We start from the raw sequence: 20,165 nt of genomic DNA on the forward strand, positions 1-20,165 counted from the left end.
AATGCAATAATAAATTAGCATCTCATACTAATACAAAAATTCTGTTTTCCTTTCAGCTAGAATATCACCTACTGGTGCTTCTAAGACTACTTGTAATAGTAAAAATAGTTTATACGTTTCTAATCCTCAAAAATATAAAAATTTTAAAAACTATATAAAAATAAGGAAGTGGTTCATAATATGCATGCTATTATTTGATATTTATGTTTCTTCTCTGAAATGAGTTCAAATCCTTTTCATCACTGGAGGACATTTGAATCTCACCTCCAAAAACAGCCAGCCAGACAGATCCTAAGAGACCTCCTGTGGAACCAGCATTGTTTCTTTCAGTAGCTTTTTCATGGTCAGAGACACGAGAGCCAAATAAATGATCCCTAGTACTTAGAATGTTACTTTCAAGTATGCTTTAATTTCCTTCTGATGAAGTTTTTGATAATTCTGTCAATTTCTTTAGGAATCATCCTCACTTTTTGCCTTAATACTAAAGGAAAAGCAACTGGGGATAATTTTCAAGTCTTTGTAATGCTTGAAAATGTCTTGGGGCATGCTATATACACTAACCAAATTAAGAATTTATTATAATACACAGTCTGACTTACTGGCAGCACAGACTCTTCATTGGAATGTATTACTCAATAGGGGGACTTATTAGGGGAAACTATCCAGAATACTAAAGATGATTACATCCCTTTGGAAAAATGACTGAACAAAATCAGGTTTGATTTCATGCTCAGTCAACCAGAAAGTCAAGTATGTTCAAGTACTGGAAATACTATGTACTAGTAATGTCAGATTGTTTGATAGGGGTACAAGAGTAATTCATTACAACCACAGAGTAGTTTCACTTATAATTAAATTTCCCACATGTTATATCAGTTTATTCATATATTCACTTTCTAAGATAGGGTGGGTTCCCATTGTAGTGCTAAAGGAAAAATCCCTCAGCTACCAGGAGAAAATTGGGCCTGGGACCCAAGTTTTCTGATTCTGAGCCCAGTGTTTTTTACAGAACAGGGTGCTTCCTGTTATTTTTGGACTTTCCCAAAGTTCTAATTTTGCTCTTTTGGAATTCACATAAACAGTTACTACAGTGTGCTCAGGAAACAAACAAGCATACAAACAAAACATATGTTAGAGAATATAAAATGTGAATGTTTCATAACACTTCATAAATTAATCCCTATGTTCTTCCTTTAAGAGATTATAATGCAGAGATAAAGCAAAATAATGAAATCCAAATTTACACATTAAAATTACCGTTCTAACCTAAGAAAAAGCCTCTGTAGCCTTTGATTTTCTATCCACATCAATGTACAGAGAACACTTCAGTATAGAGATGCTGAAAACAAGCCTAAAGGTAAACAAATGATAGTTGTATTGTTTACTTTGGTTTTAAGAGTTGTAACTATGGTGAATTATTAACACTTGATTATGTTTTGCTTCTTTTCTGCTGATTGTGGTTAGTTCTGTCCTTTGCCCTAGTCTCTCTGGAAATGCTGCCTTGGTTATTTACTCGTAGCTGGCACAAATTACTTGCATTTCGAGGCTTGTTTTATGGAATTTTAACAGATCAGCACTTCGAAGCACATTTAACATTCATAAATAAAGTTTCCCTTACATGTCAAAATGAATAACTTTTTTGAGAGTTAATGAATTACAGCAATTCTGTCCTATACTTACCTTGTTTATTGTGTACAGAGTTTGTCTTCTGCGGAAAGCTTTATTAGAAAAAAGGAGAGCATTTCCTTAGAACTAGAGCAACAGAGGCTTTTCATACTCTTATACCAAGTTAACTTCCGAAAGATTTTTAACTCCCTGTTTCCCAAAGCACACCAAATTTTTGAGCCCTACAAAATCTACAAATTTTTATTAGTCTAATTCTTTCTTGAGAATTCAAAGAACTGATGATATACAAAGTGGAACTCTTTCTAGTTATCACCATCTCACTATTAGGTTGAATATTTAATGTTCTGAAATATTTAAAAGAATAAGCCTAATAATTTCCAGCACTACAAATGTTTTGTAGGGGTGGTGGTGCCTGATTTATTAGTAAAATAATGTAGTATAAAACATATTCTCCTAAAGGGAGAATAAATTTTTCATTGTCTTGGTCATCCAATAAATTCATGCAAAAAATTTTGTGGGAGACATATTTAAGATGTTGTTTACAAAATAGTATGACTGGGAGATAAGGAGGGTCTTCTTTCCAATATTACATATAAGGAAGGTATCTCATTCATAATGCGATTTTCCAGCAGTCATGTAATCAAACTTCTCTCACTATTTAAATTTTTTCCTTCCTTTGTGGCCCTCTTGCTGTCACCCATCCTGACCAACCTTCCAGATGAAAATAAATCAATGTAGCCAGAACAAGATTGGGATAAAATAGGTAAGCTTATACACTGCTAGTAAAGATTCCACATTGATCATGTCTGCGGTCCTGACAGATGTAACACAGCATGTTGCTCATAGTGGATTTAAAGTATTTGGGGTTTTGTTGTTTTTGTTGTTGTTTAAGATTTTATTTATTTTGACAGAGAGAGACAGTGAGAGAAGGAACACAAGCAGGGGGAGTGGGAGAGGGAGAAGCAGGCTTCCTGCTGAGCAGAGAGCCCAATGCAGGGCTTGATCCCAGGACCCTGGGATCATGACCTGAGCCAAAAGCAGACGCTTAACGACTGAGCCACCCAGGCACCCCTAAAGTATTTGTTTTTAATGAGAAATCCATTTTTGGTGTGTGTGTGTGTGTGTGTGTGTGTGTGTGTGTGTCTTTCAGGTCAAAATCTGTTTCCCCAACGCTTTCAGTCATATTTAAAAATCTCCTTTTTGGAACCACAACAACGAACATGTCTTTTCAGACATTTTATTGTGTGAAATCTTCTCTTTTCCAGATTAAATGAAGACACAATTCCTTCAAACTTATTCCTTAGTTTGGCATTCATACTTATTTTCCTCCTTTTTTTTAAGAGGGGGGAGGAGCAGAGGGAGAAGGAGGGAGAGAATATTACGCAGGCTCCACACCTAGTGGGGCACCTGATGTGGGGCTCGATCTCACAACCCTGAGATCATGACCTGAGCCAAAATCAAGAGTCCAACCCTTAACCGAATGAACCACCCAGGTGCCCCTCATTCTCCTTCTTTTGACTTAATCTTATAAAATTTGACCCTCCAACAATACAAGGTTTAAGAGTGCTGACCTCCAAGCAGTTGAAAATCCTTGTATAACTTTTGATTCCCCAATAACTTAAATTGCTAATAGACTACTGTCGACTAGAAGACTTACCAAGAGTCAATTAACACATATTTTGCCTATGTATTATATACTGTATCCTTACAATAAAGTAAGCTTGAGAAAAAAAATATTAAGAAAATCATGACAGAAAATACATGTACAGTACTGTACTCTAAAAAATCCATATATCACTGGGCCTGCACAGTTCAAACCTGTGTTGTTCAAGGGTCAACTGTATTAATATGTCTCATGGTTTCATAGTCTTGGCCTGTACTAATAACCTTCCCTCCATCTCTAGACCCTCTGCGTTTCTGTTCACCTATCCCAGTCTTCAAATGGTCGGAAGTTATAGTAACAAAAAAGCATGTCTTGGACTCCACAGACAGAGCTAGGATTACTATTTCTGGCCTATAGTAAATATTCAGTAAATAGCAGCTACTGTTATTAAATAAAGGCTAACATTTATTGAGCATTTACTGTGTGCCAGGACTGTTCACTTTCTTTTTTAATACGTTGAGGGTAGTTGATCAGACAGTCATTGCTGTTTTACTGAGAAGGGAAATGTAGGTTTAGAGGCGGTAAATAACCTGCCCAAGACCAGGGGGCCAGGAAGTGACCGTCTGTCGCGGGAGGGCCAGAGCCGTGGTCACTGCACCATTGCGCTTCCTGTTCCCGGCCTCAAGTGCTTGTTCTCTCCACTGAGCTCACACAGCACAGGCCCAGCCTTCCTGACTGCTCTCAGATTTGCAAGGCCCGCTTCTGAACCGGCCTCAGCTCTCCCACTGAGGGTCCCGCCAGGAGACTTTAATTCCCAGCCCTGACCAAGCAAGGTGAAGCTAGCCCGATGACCTGGTTTTGAGGCCTGTGGCATTTGAATTATTCTCTTCTAGGTGAACTCCCAGCGTCTCACAGACTGATGCCTAAAACCTAAAAAATATGTGTGCGAGGGGAGTAGGGGGGCAGGGAAGTGTTGGGCGACCAGTCCTGGATACGCCTCAGCAGGGAACAGAAACAGGTTTGTCCCTAGAGCCGTTCCTGCGCCGCGTACTTCACAGCTGTGAACGGGAGGGCAGGTGCGTTAACATTCCTGAGACAGGCGGCATGTGCCTCTCTCACCGTACACATACCTGACGACGCCATTACGCCACTGACTGCGCCTGCGCAGTTGGAGGCGCGGGAGGCGGTGCACCTGCGTAAAGCTCGACTTCTCGCGCTTTTTCGGAGGCCGGGAAGTAGGCCGTAGCAGACTGGAGTGTGTCGGCGACGGGTGACTGGGCGGCCGGCAAGGGTTATTGGAGGCGTGGGAACCTGAAGGTTGAAGTTGCGTGTCGTGTTGGCTGGAGGGCCAAGAAGGGGAAGACGTATTGTCCCAAGTTACCAAATTGTCCCACTCCCTGCATCAGTAGAGGTCGTTGGAAGAGAACTTATCCCTGACTGGACCGCCCAGGAGGAGCCATAATAGGCCCTCCTGGCCTCCATTTGAGGCAGTGGTCTTTGTGGGGGATGCGTGTGTGAGTGTGTGTGTGTGTGTGTGCGCGCGCGCGCGCTGCCAACCACATTACTGCCTTCGGGGTCCAGTTCGAAGCTGCGGTCAGGCAGCTCAGGGTCCTTGACTCCACGGTCGGGGGGAGGATGTCGTACTTTTGTTGATTTTGTTTGTGTGGTACTCAGAAACGTAATAGCCCTTGGAAGCCCCTCTCCAGGTTCAGGGTGTGCGTTGCTTTAGTATTTCTATGATGAGAAAACGTTGCGTAACCTCTGTTTTGCTTCCTAGGATGACATCAAGAATATTTTCTAAAGGACCTGCCACATCCGGCTTCAAGCCGAAGATGTGGAACCAAAGCAGAAATAGTCCCTGCCCTTACTTTTCCCAAGTTTTATTTCTTTAAATGATATTTGGACATTAATGTTTACCTCAGTATGATTTATATTGTTACTTAGTTGTGTTCATGTCTGTTTTCCTCATTGAATAGTGAATTTAGGAGCAGAAATTACCTTATTAAGTTTGTGTTTTGCCTTTTCATGTAATGATTAAGTGTTTGTTGAATTAAATTGGGATTGAAATATATTAGGAGGCTAAACAGGGAAAAATTTACAACATATTTTGTTGTAGAAGAAAAAACTTGTTTCACTTGTTGGAGTTATATAGACACTAAATATAAACTTATCATTACAATTATTCTGGATATTGAGGCCTTAGTCTGTGGTATTATATAATATAGGGATCTCAAATTAATGGCCAAAGCAAGTGATCTGCACAGTGTTTTAAAGCGAGATAGAGCATGTTCTCACGTGGTTAGTTCAATTGTTTGTGTTTTCTCTGTGGCATTGTAAGCATACCAGTTTGCCAGTGTTGTAGTCCATTTCCCTCTGTATAAATCTGGTTCAGAACTGTTGTTACTGTGGGTCCTTGGTCCTGGAATACATTGTGTAGAGTGTGTGAAAGTCCATGTATCTTTAGGAAGCAAGGTTATAGCCACCTTAGTCCTAATCAATTTCGAACAGAGTTGGAAAAATAGATTATATTATAAACTCTTATTCAGGAAGCAAAAGATTCTGTAAAGTGATTCCCTTACCAGGTTTGAAACTGTAGTGTTAAATCATAATTTCAGTAATTACTAGGCTGAGAATTTGATTTTTTTTTGTCGATACAATTTGAGTTGCAAATTTCTTTCTTTGAAGATTTAGTCAAACAACTTCATTTGTAAATTTGGAATGCACAGACTTTGATATTGAAGGAAATGAAGAGAAACCTAAGTGAAAATTCAACTCGAAGTACAGCAGGTATTGTAGAATTTTATTGTTTGATTTTAGTTATTAAATTTTTATTTTAAATTTTGTATATTTTTCTATACCATGTAAACCATGTGTAGTTTATAGATGGAACATTTTGGAAGGAACTTTTTAAAAAGATTGAACATATAGTCTAGCCTCTTTACTTTTTAGGTCCAAGGAAATAAAATAACTTAGTCAAAACATTTAGTGGCAGAGGTGGGAGTAAAATGAAACATTCCTGGATTTACCCTAGTATTCTTTCTACAAACCCTATGTGGTTGACTTGTTTTTCACTTTTAAGCTGAAAACAAAAAAATTGATTTATTTCTATTTGTATTTGTGACTTACTTATTTAAAATATTTCCAGAAGCACTTCTGTCTCCCTAACAATTTCCCCTACCATTTCTGCTTTCCCAATTTACTAGTTAGTAAAAGGACAGAGGGTAAGAACGAAGAGAACCAGGGGAATGGTGATAATACACAGTGTAGACAGTAATAACTTTATGGTGGCTGTACTGTATTCTAGCCATTATACGTATTAATTTATTTAATCCTTACACCAGCCTTCTGGGATAGTCATTATTATTATCATTCCTGTTTTCCAGATGAGAAACTAAGGCACAGAGAGGTTACATAAGTAATTTATGAAGTAGCAGAGCCAGCATTTGAACCTAGGAATCTGGCTCTAGTGTCCATGCTCTTAATCCCTGTATTATCCTGCTTCTCTGGGTATGTCATAATAGCACAATGAGTTAAGAAAATTGCCCAAATTTATACTTCAAAGTTGTGATTCAAAACCAGGCAATCTTATTTCAGAGCTCACATAATTTTCCCAACCTTTTATCAGACGGTTATCACAGAGTCTGTGTTTTTCCCATAGTACAAGTGTTGATGGACCAGCTAGAGTATGATCTAGTGGCAAGATATCTGAACTGAGAGTTAGGAAGCTTGGGTCCTATCTAGGCACTGTGCAAGGTTTTTGGACCCCCCCCCCTTTTTTTGTCTGAGATCCCTTCTAGTTTTAGTGTTTATAAATTCTGACTTTTGTCTTGACTTGAGATCCCAGGCCTCCCATCTGGAGGGCTTGGAGGTAATATTTCTTTATCCCTCATGTGGATTGAATATTATCACTTTAAGCATTCTGAAGATGATCCACAGAAAATATGCATTACAGACACCTGGAGTGCATGTTAAAATTGCAGAGTTTTGGATTCCAAACTAAATCTGTTGAAATAAAATTTATGAGAGTGGGGTATGTTAAGCACAATTCCATGTAAATCTTAGTCAAACTAAAGTTGGAGAACCATGGCCCTAAAGAGTGTGCTGTCATAATCCAAAGAGTGGTTAGGATTTTGGAAAGCATGGGTCAGAGTTTGGTTCTCCCTCACCTCTATTGTACTTGAAGGGCCCCCTCCAGTTGACATGGTAATAAGCAAGCACAGAAAGGAAATAAGGAAAACAAAAAGTGGATTTGGAAATGGTTGGGGGGGGTGAGGAAGGAGATGGGAATGACTTCCATGTAAGAGGAATTAAATCAGTGTTAATGTAGAACAAGAAAGGAGTTTTTATAGAGACAAATGAGGTTATTTGGGACCTTAAAAAGAACGTAAAAATCAATCCGAAGATGTAGAAATATATCTGTAATAAATATAAAATTAACATATTGAAGTAGACAAATTAAAGTTGTTATTATATACAGTTATTCTATAACTGGATCTATTTGCTATAATGTACTAATTTATTGGTACATTCAATTTAGGCTGTTTGCCTGTACCATTGTTCAATCAGAAAAAGAGGAATAGACAGCCATTAACATCCAATCCACTTGCAAATGATCCAAGTATCAGTACTGCTTCTGACAGTTATGATTTCCCTCCTCTACCACCAGGTAAGAAAATAAGGTGAAAATTTTCAGAAAATAGGAATTAGGATTATAGAAAATTATCATTTTTATTTTATTATAATGGAAATAGAAAGTTTATTTTTTTTCTTCTTTCCCCTATCCAAATATAGGGATTACTTGGCTCTTTCTGAACATTCCAGTACAGTAGTTTGAGTTTCCTTGTCTACAAGGGTGGCTTAGCATTTAAATGGAGTATCTTAGATCTGGAGCCTTTGTTCTAATGAAGTTGTAACCCACATTATAAAGATTTGTTTTTTCTTTTTCAAGATATATGGATATTGTGACTTAGGCATGTGGTGATAAAGAATGGGAAGCTCAAGTTGCCTCGGGAATTGGGATATGTGTACACATGAACACAGGAAAAATGGGAGAAAATTTAGACCTTAGGAAGGGTAGAAGCCTAAAATTTCTACTGCTTGGCTTTTTTCTCTTCTGATAGCATTTTGCCTTTTTTCATTTGTTGCTTTATTTCTCTCATCCAGTTGGCTTCCTTATAGCTTTAACTGGCCCATGAACTAAATTGTCCTTGCTGGAAGTTAACATAGCCTTTTAGTTCTAGTTCTCAGAGTCCACTGTTGACTGCCTCTGTATCTGTTGATTAAATTCTAAAGATAGCCTTTGGTTCAGCACATCTTTTATTTTTTTTTAATTTTTTATTGTTATGTTAATCACCATACATTACATCATTAGTTTTGGATGTAGTGTTCCATGATTCATTGTTTGTGCATAACACCCAGTGGTTCAGCACATCTTTTTAAGTAAGGTCACTAAAATTCTGGTTTAGCTTTATGATTAGGCCTCTCATCTCTGCAACAATTAGCTGTGGTGGTGGGTTTTGAGCAGTCTTAATATTTGCTGACTTTTTATTTCTCTTCAAAAGATGGCACGGACAACCAGGCATTCTGAAATATACTTGGTATATGCTGGTTATATACATTTATATATTTTTGAGGCTACTTTAAAAATCTTTAATAGGATTTTTTGCAACTAGAATTTTAAAATTTCTCTCTCTCTCTCTATATATAAATGTTTGTTAATTTCATCCAGCATGCAACCATAGGCCTTAGTCTGCTTGTAAATCTATAATTATTTTCTTTTCTTCCACATTTGAGGAATTCAAAGTAGGAATTTTATATTATTTTCATTTTTATCTATAAAAGATAAAAATTCACATGGATGTACATAAATGGGCATTTATCTGGTCATCCTCTGCCAGCTTAAAAAATTCTCTGACATTTAAAATATTTTTATAAATAGCATGAATGTTGGCTTTGAAAAATAACAACAGTTGGAGCTACTCCATAGGGGAATGTTCATCCTCCTGAAGTACTGAACTGTCCAAGCTCTGAGCAAGATTACTATCTGTCAGAGACATAATAAGATTCTTACATTGGGTAACAGATAGGGCTAGATCAGTGTTTTTCAAATTTTTGTCTTGATCCATTAGTCTGGTTGAGAACCAATCTTAAGGAAATAGAAGTGAATAGAGTAGAGTAGAAAATGTCAGGGGGCATCACACATGGTAAGGATACAAATTGATGTTGCAGTTTTGTTATGTTCTCTCTCCTTTGTCTTTCTCTTTCTGTCATGCACACCACGCATGTGTGTGTTGTGTGTGTGTGTGTGTGTATGTTCTGGGCTATGATGTACTTTTTGCTGTGGGTTGGGATCAAAATATTTAAGAAACATTGATTACACTCAATTCATGCTACAAAGTACAAGGTACCACACTAGAATTCATCATGGAAAAGATACAGATTAACTATTACCTTTGTTTAAAATACAATGGGAAAGAAAGACATCTATAAGAATTAATAAGACAAATTCTACAACAAAGTGCTGTTGAAGAACATATCCATATCTTCCAAGTCCTTTTCTTCTGCAGGCTTTTAGTTTTTTACCAATTAAATAAGTATGAAATAATTATTTTTTTTAAAGTGCTCCCTATCTTACTTTTTGTCTATGCTATCTGTATCTTTTGAGATTGGGCCTGGGAAGCTGTGGATCCAGAGTTGCCTCCTTTAATGAAAACAGTGAACACAGGGTAGGTGGAAAAATATACCAGTGACTGTAGTGTCTGTTACTGACTGATGTTATTCTTCATTGTATATTTTACATTTCTCACTTTGGAAACAAACTATTAATATTTAATAAGACATGTTTCCTTGAAAGGCAAATACCACATTCAGTTTCTCATCCTCTGAGAAGTCAAGATTCTGTGTCTAAGTCTATTCAATCAAATACTGAAAGAAGCAAGAGTCATTGGAGGTGAGTTTACTTAAGATTTTTCTTTCTTCTATTCCTTCTCTTTCCCCTCTTTTTCTCTCCTCCATTCCCTCCTCCTCCATCTCTTCTTCCTTTCTCAGGCAAAATTACATTTAGGAAATTTTTATACTTAACAGTATAAAAACATAGTATTAGCTATGTTTTATAAAAGAAGTTTAAAAATGCTATATAAAACCTTAAAATAGGCAAATTTGTCAGTGAATATGTTTCCAAAGAATTCCTCATTTTATAATGAAATTTCTGCCAATATTTATCATCATGCTATGGATCATTAATAATCTAATTGACAGTAGGTGAAGAGTCAGGAATAACTGGCTCTTTTATTTTAGTGTTGGATATATTTAGGAACTGACAATCAAATAGAATGGTCAATCTCACCCTAGTAAGACAGTCAGCTCCATGGTAAACAGAACAGAGTAAGAAAGAAAGATGATGACCAAAATGCATATGCATAAACAGTGATAGGTGCTCAAGAAATGAAGATGACTGTCAAGGAAGATGGTGAGGATGCTTCTGGATCATTGCCATAAGAATCTAAGTTTAATCCCTAAATATGATGAAAAAATAAATGGGGAAAGGACATGGATTATTTGTTAGAATGGATTTTAGTATTCTTGAGTAACTAGTAACTGCTGAAGGAAACAATTTTGGGAACAAAGTATTAGAAAAACAACATCAAACACATATCATGTATCAGCCTTGTTTTGTGCTTTGATATGTTATTTTAATAATCCTTACAACAATCCTGTAAAGTGAGTATTACCTTCACTTTTAGTAGAGATACCATTTTTTTTTAAAGGGGAGAAACTTTTAATAAAGTAGCTAATAAATACATCAAAATAATATATGTATTTTAAAATTAGTTTTGATCATGCTAGTTTCCTCAGAACCAGTTAGTTACTTTCTTTAGGATCAGGGCTTATTACCTAGGCCATTCAGTGGTTTGAGATGTCCTCAGAGGCACAGTTTCAGCTGCAGGTGCTGTAAGAAAATCTGTTCTGACTAGCATTAGAGAATTAGGTAACATTGTAATCAGGACAGGCAGTCAGTATTAGATATTCCAGTTTGAAATCATAGATAATCTATCAGATAGTTGGAATATAACAACAGAAAATCCAGGGGCAAAAACCATTTGAAAACCCAAGTAGGCAGCTGAATCTGCTGAAGCTCTTTTAACTGGTTCTCTGCTTAGCTTTAGAATCTCTGCTTTACCTTCACATCCATGTAGCCTCAGTAAGAGCTTGTTCTTGGGATCTCATTGGACACCTAGATCCAAGGAGAAGGATCCAAAGCAGGCACTACTCTTCCCTTCTCAGAAGCCACTACAACTTAAGCACGTTTCATGGTTGATGCTGAGGACCTGGCTGAGCTGGATTGGCTGCTGAAGCAGCTTCTTTGTGTGGGCTCATCCAGGAAGGTCAAAGGACTATGGTTCTTCCAGGGCTTGTCCCCAGGCCAGGAGCACCTCCTAGACAAAAATGTGGGAGGAAGTTGCAAATGCGTTGTTTATCAATAAGGAGTTGTGAAGTGGAAAGAAACTTTTCTAAACTGAATAATAAATGTGATTTCTATAGCCATGAGAGAGGAAAGGCAAAATTTGGTTTCTGTTCTCTCTATTGAAAATAAAATTGCTGTCATATGAAGAGGAGATCAATGTAGGAAAAATTTTATGGAGGTGTATCAGGCAGTTAATAAAAATACTAGTAATGTTTTTTCCTGTATATTGTGATGTTTATGATACTTATCAACTTTTAAAAGTTCGAAGTTATTCATGATTTCTTTTCTCATTAATTTCATACCTAATTTCGTACCTGATTTACTTAAGAAGGCTGCCCACATTATGCAAGCTTCAGGCCCCATACAGTCTGGACTTGTGCCTGGTCACTAGGGAACGTGGACTTTTCTTTGAATTATTTTCTCTAACAAGGGATGAGTTGTATTATTTGCCCCCTTGTAATACTGGTGATATTTTCAGGAAAATTATCCAGAAATAAGAATTTGTGACCTGGACTAGTTTCTCCCCGTGAACTCTTAACTGGTCTGCTTAGAAATTATACTTTTGATTTTGGCTTCATTAACATCATGTTCTCATCAGCTAATATAGTTCACTTAGATTAATGTGGCTACTAAAATGTTGCAACACATTCATAAATTGGGCTTTTAGGTTATGTAGTAAAAGTACAAAATTTCTAATCAAATAGTTATCTACACTGCCTATATTTATTCTCCTTGTGATTTAAAAACACCTATAAGCCATAGTTTAACTTGTTAAAATTTTACTTTGTAGAAAATTTAAAAATAAATGTATAAAGAAGCAGGCAAATGTCCTCAGAATCTTACCACTCAGAGACAGCCACTGTCGTTTGAAAGCTTATATAGTTTAAAAATATACTTTATAGCACTGGACTCTGAGTTGGGAGACTAGGATTCTCTGGGTTCCAGATTGACAGTAACATGTTGTATAACTTGAGGCAAGTTACTTCCTCCCTCAATTTCATCACCTAAAAAGAGAGGTATAATGTATTGTAGGGTTGTTGTGATAATGTATTTGGAATTTCCAACTAGTCAGTAGTTACAAAGTGCTTTATAAACCATAATTTTTCACTATTAATTTTTTAAAAGAAAAAGTATATAGAAACAAAAACTAATACTAATAAAAAAAAAAAAAAACCTATTACAGCTACGAGGGCAACAAAAATACCAGCTGGAAAACTTGGGATAGAAATGATGTTAGGCCTCAGTGCAAAAGAACAAACCTGGTGGCAAATGATGGAATAAATTCTTGTCCGAGGAGTTGGGGAGCTCAACAAGGGAAACAATTAAGAATATCAGAACCTCCTAACTCATCTCACCAAAGAGAAGCTGAAGTACTCAGACAAACACATTCGTCAAAAATACCTGGCTCCACAATGAGAGGTCTAGACAAAAACAGTGAGTTACAGGCATTTAAGCCTAATTTTCAACAAAATCAATTTAAGAAGAAAATGTTGGATGATATTTCAGAAAAAAGCACTCTCAAGGTAAACTTTTAAATATGGGTCATTTACATTTAAAAATGAGATAAATATTTAGATTACAGAGATGAGAGCATTTAAAATCAATCTTATGGCATGCATTACATGGTTAACACAAATACCTAGTCCCATTGGCGTATATGAATGTTTCCAAAATATTTTCTTAAGGATTGTGAATGGCTGCTCCTTTTCATAGTTGCCTTAGAGTGTCCTACTGGGTTCTGAATTTCACTGTTGACTGATTATTGAGATGATGAGAGTTTATCCAGTACTTACAGAAATTCTCCCAGTTTTTCATGTGTCAGTCTAAGTTTTTTATAACAGCGGTCAGCAAACTCTTTTTGTAAAGGGCCAGATAGTAAATTTTTTTTTACCTTATGAGTCGTATTGTCTCTCTTAGGTATACCACCCAACTCTACTATTGTAGCTTGAAAGCAGCCATAGACAGTTCATAAATGAATAGGTTTGGCTGTGTTCCAGTAAAAGTTTACAAAAACAAACAACAGGTTAGATTTGGACTGCAGGCCAGAGTTTATTTTACCTTTCCAGCTTCATATTCTACCATCTACAAATTGTAGTCAAAAATGGCTCTATACTAGCCATTTCAGACCCTTCACAATTCTCCGAACATGATATGCCGTCTAATAGGACTCTGCTTTGGTTTGTATTTTTCCCTATACCTGTACATCAGCCTTACTTCCTCCTTTCACCACTCCTTGCTCTAATTTTTCTTTGTAAATATCTTTTATATATTTTGTGTGCTGGTTGTTCACTACCTTCCTTTCCTTGTCCCCTGGTCCAGTAGATTCTTTACTCTCCACTCTTCTCTGTGCTCTGGAAGGCTAAGTTGTCCTACATATTGCAGCATCCTGAGGTCCCTAGGCTAGCTCTTGTTAGGGGTCAGCCAGTGGGAGTCACTGGCAGGAAATCAGACGGTGGAGAGAGAGGTTGGGTTTTCCCATTTTCTCCCTGTTTAAATGTTGTGTTGTAGGCAGTAGCTGTCCCTAAATGATACAGCTCTTCCATGAGTCCAGCTTTCACAGGTTTGGTAATTTTATTTCTTTCCCTTGCCCTTTCAGCCTAGGATGACAGAAATCTCTTATTGTTGTTAGTCTTTGAGGGCTTAAGTACCCTGTTTGTTCTGCCCGTACACCTGTAAGAAGTCTTTTCAACAAGCCATTGGGGTAAATTTTTTTTTTTTGCTAAAAATCTGACTAATGCAGCATATATCATAGTAGCTTTCTTTCTTTCTTTTTAAAGATGTCCCACTTTACCAGTAATTATTATTTTTTTAAAGAGCAGGGGGAGAAGCAGAGGGAGAGGGAGAGGGAGAAGCAGGCTCCCCGCCAAGCCAGGAATCCGATGTGGTGCTCGATCCCAGGACCCTGGGATCATGACCTGAGCTGAAGGCAGATGCTTAACCATCTGAGTCACCCAGGGGCCCCTCATAGTGGCTTTTAACCTATGTTTCCTTGTACAAAAGAATGATATACTGTAGTTACCTTAGTAACTTTATGGCAGTAGCTCTCAATGGGAGGCATTCATATTTTGGTTAGGAGGGGGAGGAGAAGGGAAGGTAATTGTAGTTAGAAAAAAAATGTCCCATCAAGTGTTCTTTGATGTGCTCCTACCCTCACAAAGGAAAGTGCCCTCTTTCCCCCTGGGAAATTAGTACCTTGACGTACTGTATTCTAAGTTGATCTTTAAAAATGACAGACACATTCTCATCTTAGGGCCTTTATACTTTGCTATTCCCTCAATACTCACTTAACCTATTTAAAATAATAATTCCTGTTTCTCTTTATCCTTTTACCCTGTTTTTTTTGTTCATAGAATATATCAATTCCTGACATTCTATTATGTATTTGTTTGTTTTCTGAATACTCCATTAGAGGGCAAGATCTGTGAGATATCTTGTCTGTTTTATTTAGTGTTGTTTTCTCATTAGCTGTATTTGGCGCATAGTAAATGCCGGTAAGTACTTTTGGAATGAATGAGTGAATGTGTCTGGCTCCACTCTTAGAGTGTGAACATATTAGGGAAAGGAACTGTGTTTTACTCCCCTGTGTTTATCAGAGGATTAGCACATGATGCTTTAAAAATATTAAATGAATAAACAAATGAGTGAGTGAATGTCCATACAAATAATTCTCTTCTTGGTTTATTGTCTCCAAGTACATCCTAGTTTCTCCTCCTATAAAGTGCTAATGATGTCTTTAGGGGAATAACTGTACTAAAATTTTCATATTTTTTTACATATTTTATACATAAGGACCTTTTCATGGAAAGTGAAAGCGTATGATGAAAAAATGAAAGGTTTTTCTAATGCTATGTTTTTATTTTTCAAAAGGAAGGCTCATTGTATCAGTTAAAGCTTAAGGAAAAAGATAATTCTTTAAGAATTATATCTGCAGTTATTGAAAGCATGAAGTACTGGCGTGAACATGCACAGAAAACTGTACTTCTTTTTGAAATATTGGGTAAGTATAGTACTTCAGAAAACCTCAGTAATACTATTTGGACAATAGTTTTGAATGTCTATAGGAATACCTAGGGGATCTTAAAAATAAAATTTGCAAAAGGAGATTATGGTTTATGAGGATTTTCTTTACTTCCTGGATTTGTCACTGATTTGTGTGACTTAAGATATATTTGGTTATTTATGGTAGTATTCTTCTGATTTATAATGTTAAAACGTGGAAGACTGTTACAGGGGCTCTGACTTAACCCCTGAGTTGGATAGGGCCAGATTTTGTTTTTCTTAGCATAAAACAGCTTCAGAGATACTATTCCCTCTTAAGATGTTGTCTTTATTATTGTATAAATAAAACTAGAAGAGCTTGGTGTAGGAATAAATATTACTTCCCACTGTTAAATTTTATTTGCATTTTACTAGCACTGATTTTCTCCCCTATTTTAATGTTGCTTAGCTGTTCTCGATTCAGCTGTTACACCTGGTCCATATTATTCAAAGACCTTCCTTATGAGAGATGGGAAAAATACTCTGCCTTGTGTATTTTATGAAATAGTGAGTATTTGTTTAAATATTCTTTGCAAAGCGTGTGCCAACAAAACATGCAAATGCGGGCTACAGTTCCATGGTAGTAGAAATTCTGTTAACCATTTGGTAATACTTTCAAAATTCTGTTTGGTTTTAGTTCTGACTTATAAAAGTTTATTTGTTCAGCTAATATAGATAACCTACTATGTGCCAGGTGCTGTGCTAGATGCAAGGGATACAAAGTGGAATGTAAGTGCTAAACAGCTCTTTCTCTCAGAGTTTATTATAATCTCAGAAAGAGTTACATAAGTGTTACACTGTGGTATGATAAATGGTAGAGTAGAGGTATGTACAGTGTGCTATAAAAGTAGATAGGAAGGATGGGGCAGATCAGAGAAAGATTTTTGAAGAATGTAGTAACCTATCTTATCTTATGTATTTAAAGAGGAATAAATGAAGCCAAAGTGTGTTGGGAGAGGGGAGAGGTGGGAGGAATGCATTCTTAGGTGAGAGGGCAGCATATGCAAGGACATGAAGCTGAGAGCATAGATTTTTTTTTTAATTTTTTAGTGTTATGTTAATCGCCATACATTACATCATTATTTTTTAATTTTTTATTGTTATGTTAATCACCATACATTACATCATTAGTTTTTGATGTAGTGTTCCATGATTCATTGTTTGTGCATAACACCCAGCGCTCCACGCAGAATGTGCCCTCTTTTTTTTTTCTCCTCTTTCATACATTTTTTTAATCTTTAAGTTTTTTATTATGTTAATCACCATGCATTACATTATTAGTTTGTGATGTAGTGTTCCATGATTCATTGTTTGTGCATAGCACCCAGTGCTCCATGCAGAACGTGCCCTCTTTAATACCCATCACCAGGCTAACCCATCCCCCCATCCCCCTCCCCTCTAGAACCCTCAGTTTGTTTTTCAGAGTCCGTCGTCTCTCATGGTTTGTCTCCCCCTCCGATTTACCCCCCTTCATTCTTCCCCTCCTGCTATCTTCTTCTTATTTTTTTCTTAACATATATTGCATTATTTGTTTCAGAGGTACAGATCTGTGATTCCACAGTCTTGCACAATTCACAGCGCTCACCATAGCACATACCCTCCCCAATGTTTATCACCCAGCCACCCCATCCCTCCCACCCCACCCCCACTCCAGCAACACTCAGTTTGTTTCCTGAGATTAAGAATTCCTCATATCAGTGAGGTCATATGATGCATATCTTTCTCTGATTGACTTACTTCACTCAGCATAACACCCTCCAGTTCCATCCACGTCGTCATATGCACACATTTCTGTTGAGCATATACCTAGAAGTAAAATCACTGCATCATAATGCATGTGTATGTTCCAGTATAGTAGCTATTTACCAAAGAATTTTTCAAAGGTTTGTACTTATTTACCCTCTCACAATTAGTGTAGATGAGTTACAGTTTCTCTGCATTCTTATCAACACTTAGTACTGTCAGTCTTTTTTATTTCAGTTATGTGGGTGTTTAGTGCTATCTTACTTTTCTACAGTTCCCTGGTGACTAATGAGGTTGGACACCTTATATGTTTACTGGCCACTTAGATACCTTCTTCTGTAAAGTCTGTTCAGGCCTCTTGTTCTTTTTTTTCTATTATTGTTTTATCCTTACTGATTTATTGGAGGGATTTTTTTCATGTGAGTATTTTGGGTACAAGTTATTTGTCCATTATTTATATTACAAATTTTTTCTCATACTCCATAGTTTGCTTTTTTAGTCTTAATGATGGCTTTTGAGGAATAGAAATTCTTCTTTTTAATATAGTCTTTTTAGCAATTATCAATACTACCTTTTGTAGCTAGTGCTTTTTATGACCATTTGGTGAAAGCAATTCCAGAATATGTACCTTTAATTAATGATTGAGAGGATTTGATGCTGGCTGGTCTTTTTCCATTTTACTAGTCCCATGAAAAGCATAGCCCTTTTGGGTCCCAACCCTAAGCCAGGGGTGAGGGTGGGAATGGTGACCAGAATCTCTTTTCCTTGGGAGCCTCTGATTCCATTTTTTATCTCCCAGTCCTAGGAGCTTGTCAAAAGCTCTGCTCAGTTTCTTAGACTCTCAACTGCCTTGACTATTCTTGACAGATAATCTCAAGGGGAAACATCCCTAAATGTCAAGCCCCACTTTGGACTCCTGTCCTCTCCCAGATAGTAGTCTCTCTACTCCCTCACTGCATTGGTATCTCTCTAATGTCTACAAGGAGATTTAAAAATGTTTCATCCAGCTATTCTAGCTGTTCTTAGCTAGAGAGTTGGTCTGAACTACCTGTCTGCTGTCTACTGGAAGTGGAACTCTAGCAGTCTAATAAAGTGAATAATTCATGTGCCATTACACTGGGAGTTATTCAGTCTTTTAAGAAGCAACAGCTCACCAGCTTGAAAGAAGCCCTACCCAAGTGAAGGTCTTTCCTCTGTGATAGGCACCCATATATGCCTAGCTATCATGGTTTTACCAGTGGTGGGGCCCTAAATCAGGTGAGGGAATTACAGCTTTTTGGGGTGATTCATATTTAATTGGTCATGATTAGTTTTAAAAAACTGAAATTCAGATGAAGTAAAAAAATAACTTCTTTGATATTTATTTTTTTAAAAACAGGATCGTGAACTTCCGAGACTGATAAGAGGCCGGGTTCATAGGTGTGTTGGAAACTATGACCAGAAAAAGAATATTTTCAAATGTGTTTCTGTTAGACCAGCATCTGTTTCTGAACAAAAAACTTTCCAAGCGTTTGTTAAAATTGTAGATGCTGAGATGAGGTATTATACTGATACAATGAATGAAATTTAAATAGTGATAAGGGAAGTTTAAATAGTATAATTTAAAGCATTTTCCTATTATTGTTTAAATGATCATCTCCATGGTTATAGCTACTGTTCTTTTGTATTTCATTTGTTGAATTAAAATATTTCAATTCTTTTAAATGTGGAAAGTTTTTTCTATGAAAATAGTACATTTACTAAAATTAAATAACGATTTCTAGAAACAAATGCTCAAAATAATAGGAATAGATGCTTATTTAACATGATGTAATAATATCTTCGAGTCAGCCCAAAAGCCAACATCAAGCTTAATGGGGAAATATAGACATTCTCACTAAAATCAGGAATAAGACAAGGGTGCCCACTCTCAGTACTGTTATCAAGCATTATACTGGAGCTACTAGTCTATGCAGTTCATTTAATTATTTCAAATATTTAGTGAGCATATGTAATATATATGTATATATTTATGTATAATTTGCATTTAATTCTCTATTTCCTTATATCTGTCCTTCTCAAATGCATCTGCACTCTGGTCTTTCCTCTCTACATCCTCTCCCTGCCCTCATTTTAAAATCTCAATTGCTTACCACTCTATGAAACAAATAAGTGGAGGAGAATGATTGTCTCCAGCTTCAAAAACAATCAATCAAGATGGAAGAATCCCTTGGAAGGTACATGAGAGGAGGATGGAGAGGATGATAGCAAGTGTTTTTTTCTGGCTTTGCAGTTATCCACTGCCTTATACCAAATATTCAGTTGTGATGGCAGTTGGGAGATGACATCCAGAAAGATTGGTGTACACTTCTATAGAATATGGTATATACTTTGAACCAAGAACCCATATATTGTGCTGTTTCTCCCATAGCCATGATTTAGGAGTCTGGGAATCAAGAGGTGGTAGCAGGACTGACTCTTGTCATTATTAGACCAAATAATGTACTCATAAAATATTTGCTTCCCTGACAATTTTAGCCTGCTTGTTTAGAGATCTTACTTTCTGTTGTAGTCTGAGTTGCCCAAAATGTAGACAAAATCTTATTATTTGCTAGTAGTTTATTTGGGACTGTTACCTCACAGGAAGAGACAGAGGGATGTAAATAGCCAAGAAAGGAGTACCAATAACTGGGGTGGTTTATTAAGTTGGCT

General features: G+C 36.7%; 1 protein-coding gene across 5 annotated transcripts in view; it reads left to right on the plus strand.

Moving 5' to 3' along the window:
• SPATA22 (spermatogenesis associated 22) overlaps positions 1-19,178 on the plus strand; it is a 30,944-nt gene extending 11,766 nt beyond the window's left edge. The window contains exons 1-9 of one of the 5 annotated variants that reach the window (XM_027625399.2): positions 4,430-4,552; positions 5,915-6,016; positions 7,767-7,895; positions 9,894-9,954; positions 10,083-10,178; positions 12,877-13,216; positions 15,561-15,690; positions 16,141-16,238; positions 18,853-19,178. In XM_027625399.2, coding sequence (XP_027481200.2) covers positions 5,974-6,016; positions 7,767-7,895; positions 9,894-9,954; positions 10,083-10,178; positions 12,877-13,216; positions 15,561-15,690; positions 16,141-16,238; positions 18,853-19,044 — 1,089 coding nt within the window. In that variant the 5' untranslated portion in view covers positions 4,430-4,552; positions 5,915-5,973 and the 3' untranslated portion in view covers positions 19,045-19,178. Of the gene's footprint in view, positions 1-4,429; positions 4,553-4,592; positions 4,744-4,780; positions 4,945-5,914; positions 6,017-7,766; positions 7,896-9,893; positions 9,955-10,082; positions 10,179-12,876; positions 13,217-15,560; positions 15,691-16,140; positions 16,239-18,852 lie in introns of those variants that run through there. The other 4 variants (XM_027625400.2, XM_027625402.2, XM_035724548.1 and 1 more) reach the window with 4 other exon arrangements.
• The last annotated feature ends 987 nt before the right edge of the window (positions 19,179-20,165 follow it).

The sequence above is a fragment of the Zalophus californianus genome, chromosome 16, assembly GCF_009762305.2.
Source record: "Zalophus californianus isolate mZalCal1 chromosome 16, mZalCal1.pri.v2, whole genome shotgun sequence".
Lineage (NCBI taxonomy): Eukaryota > Metazoa > Chordata > Mammalia > Carnivora > Otariidae > Zalophus > Zalophus californianus.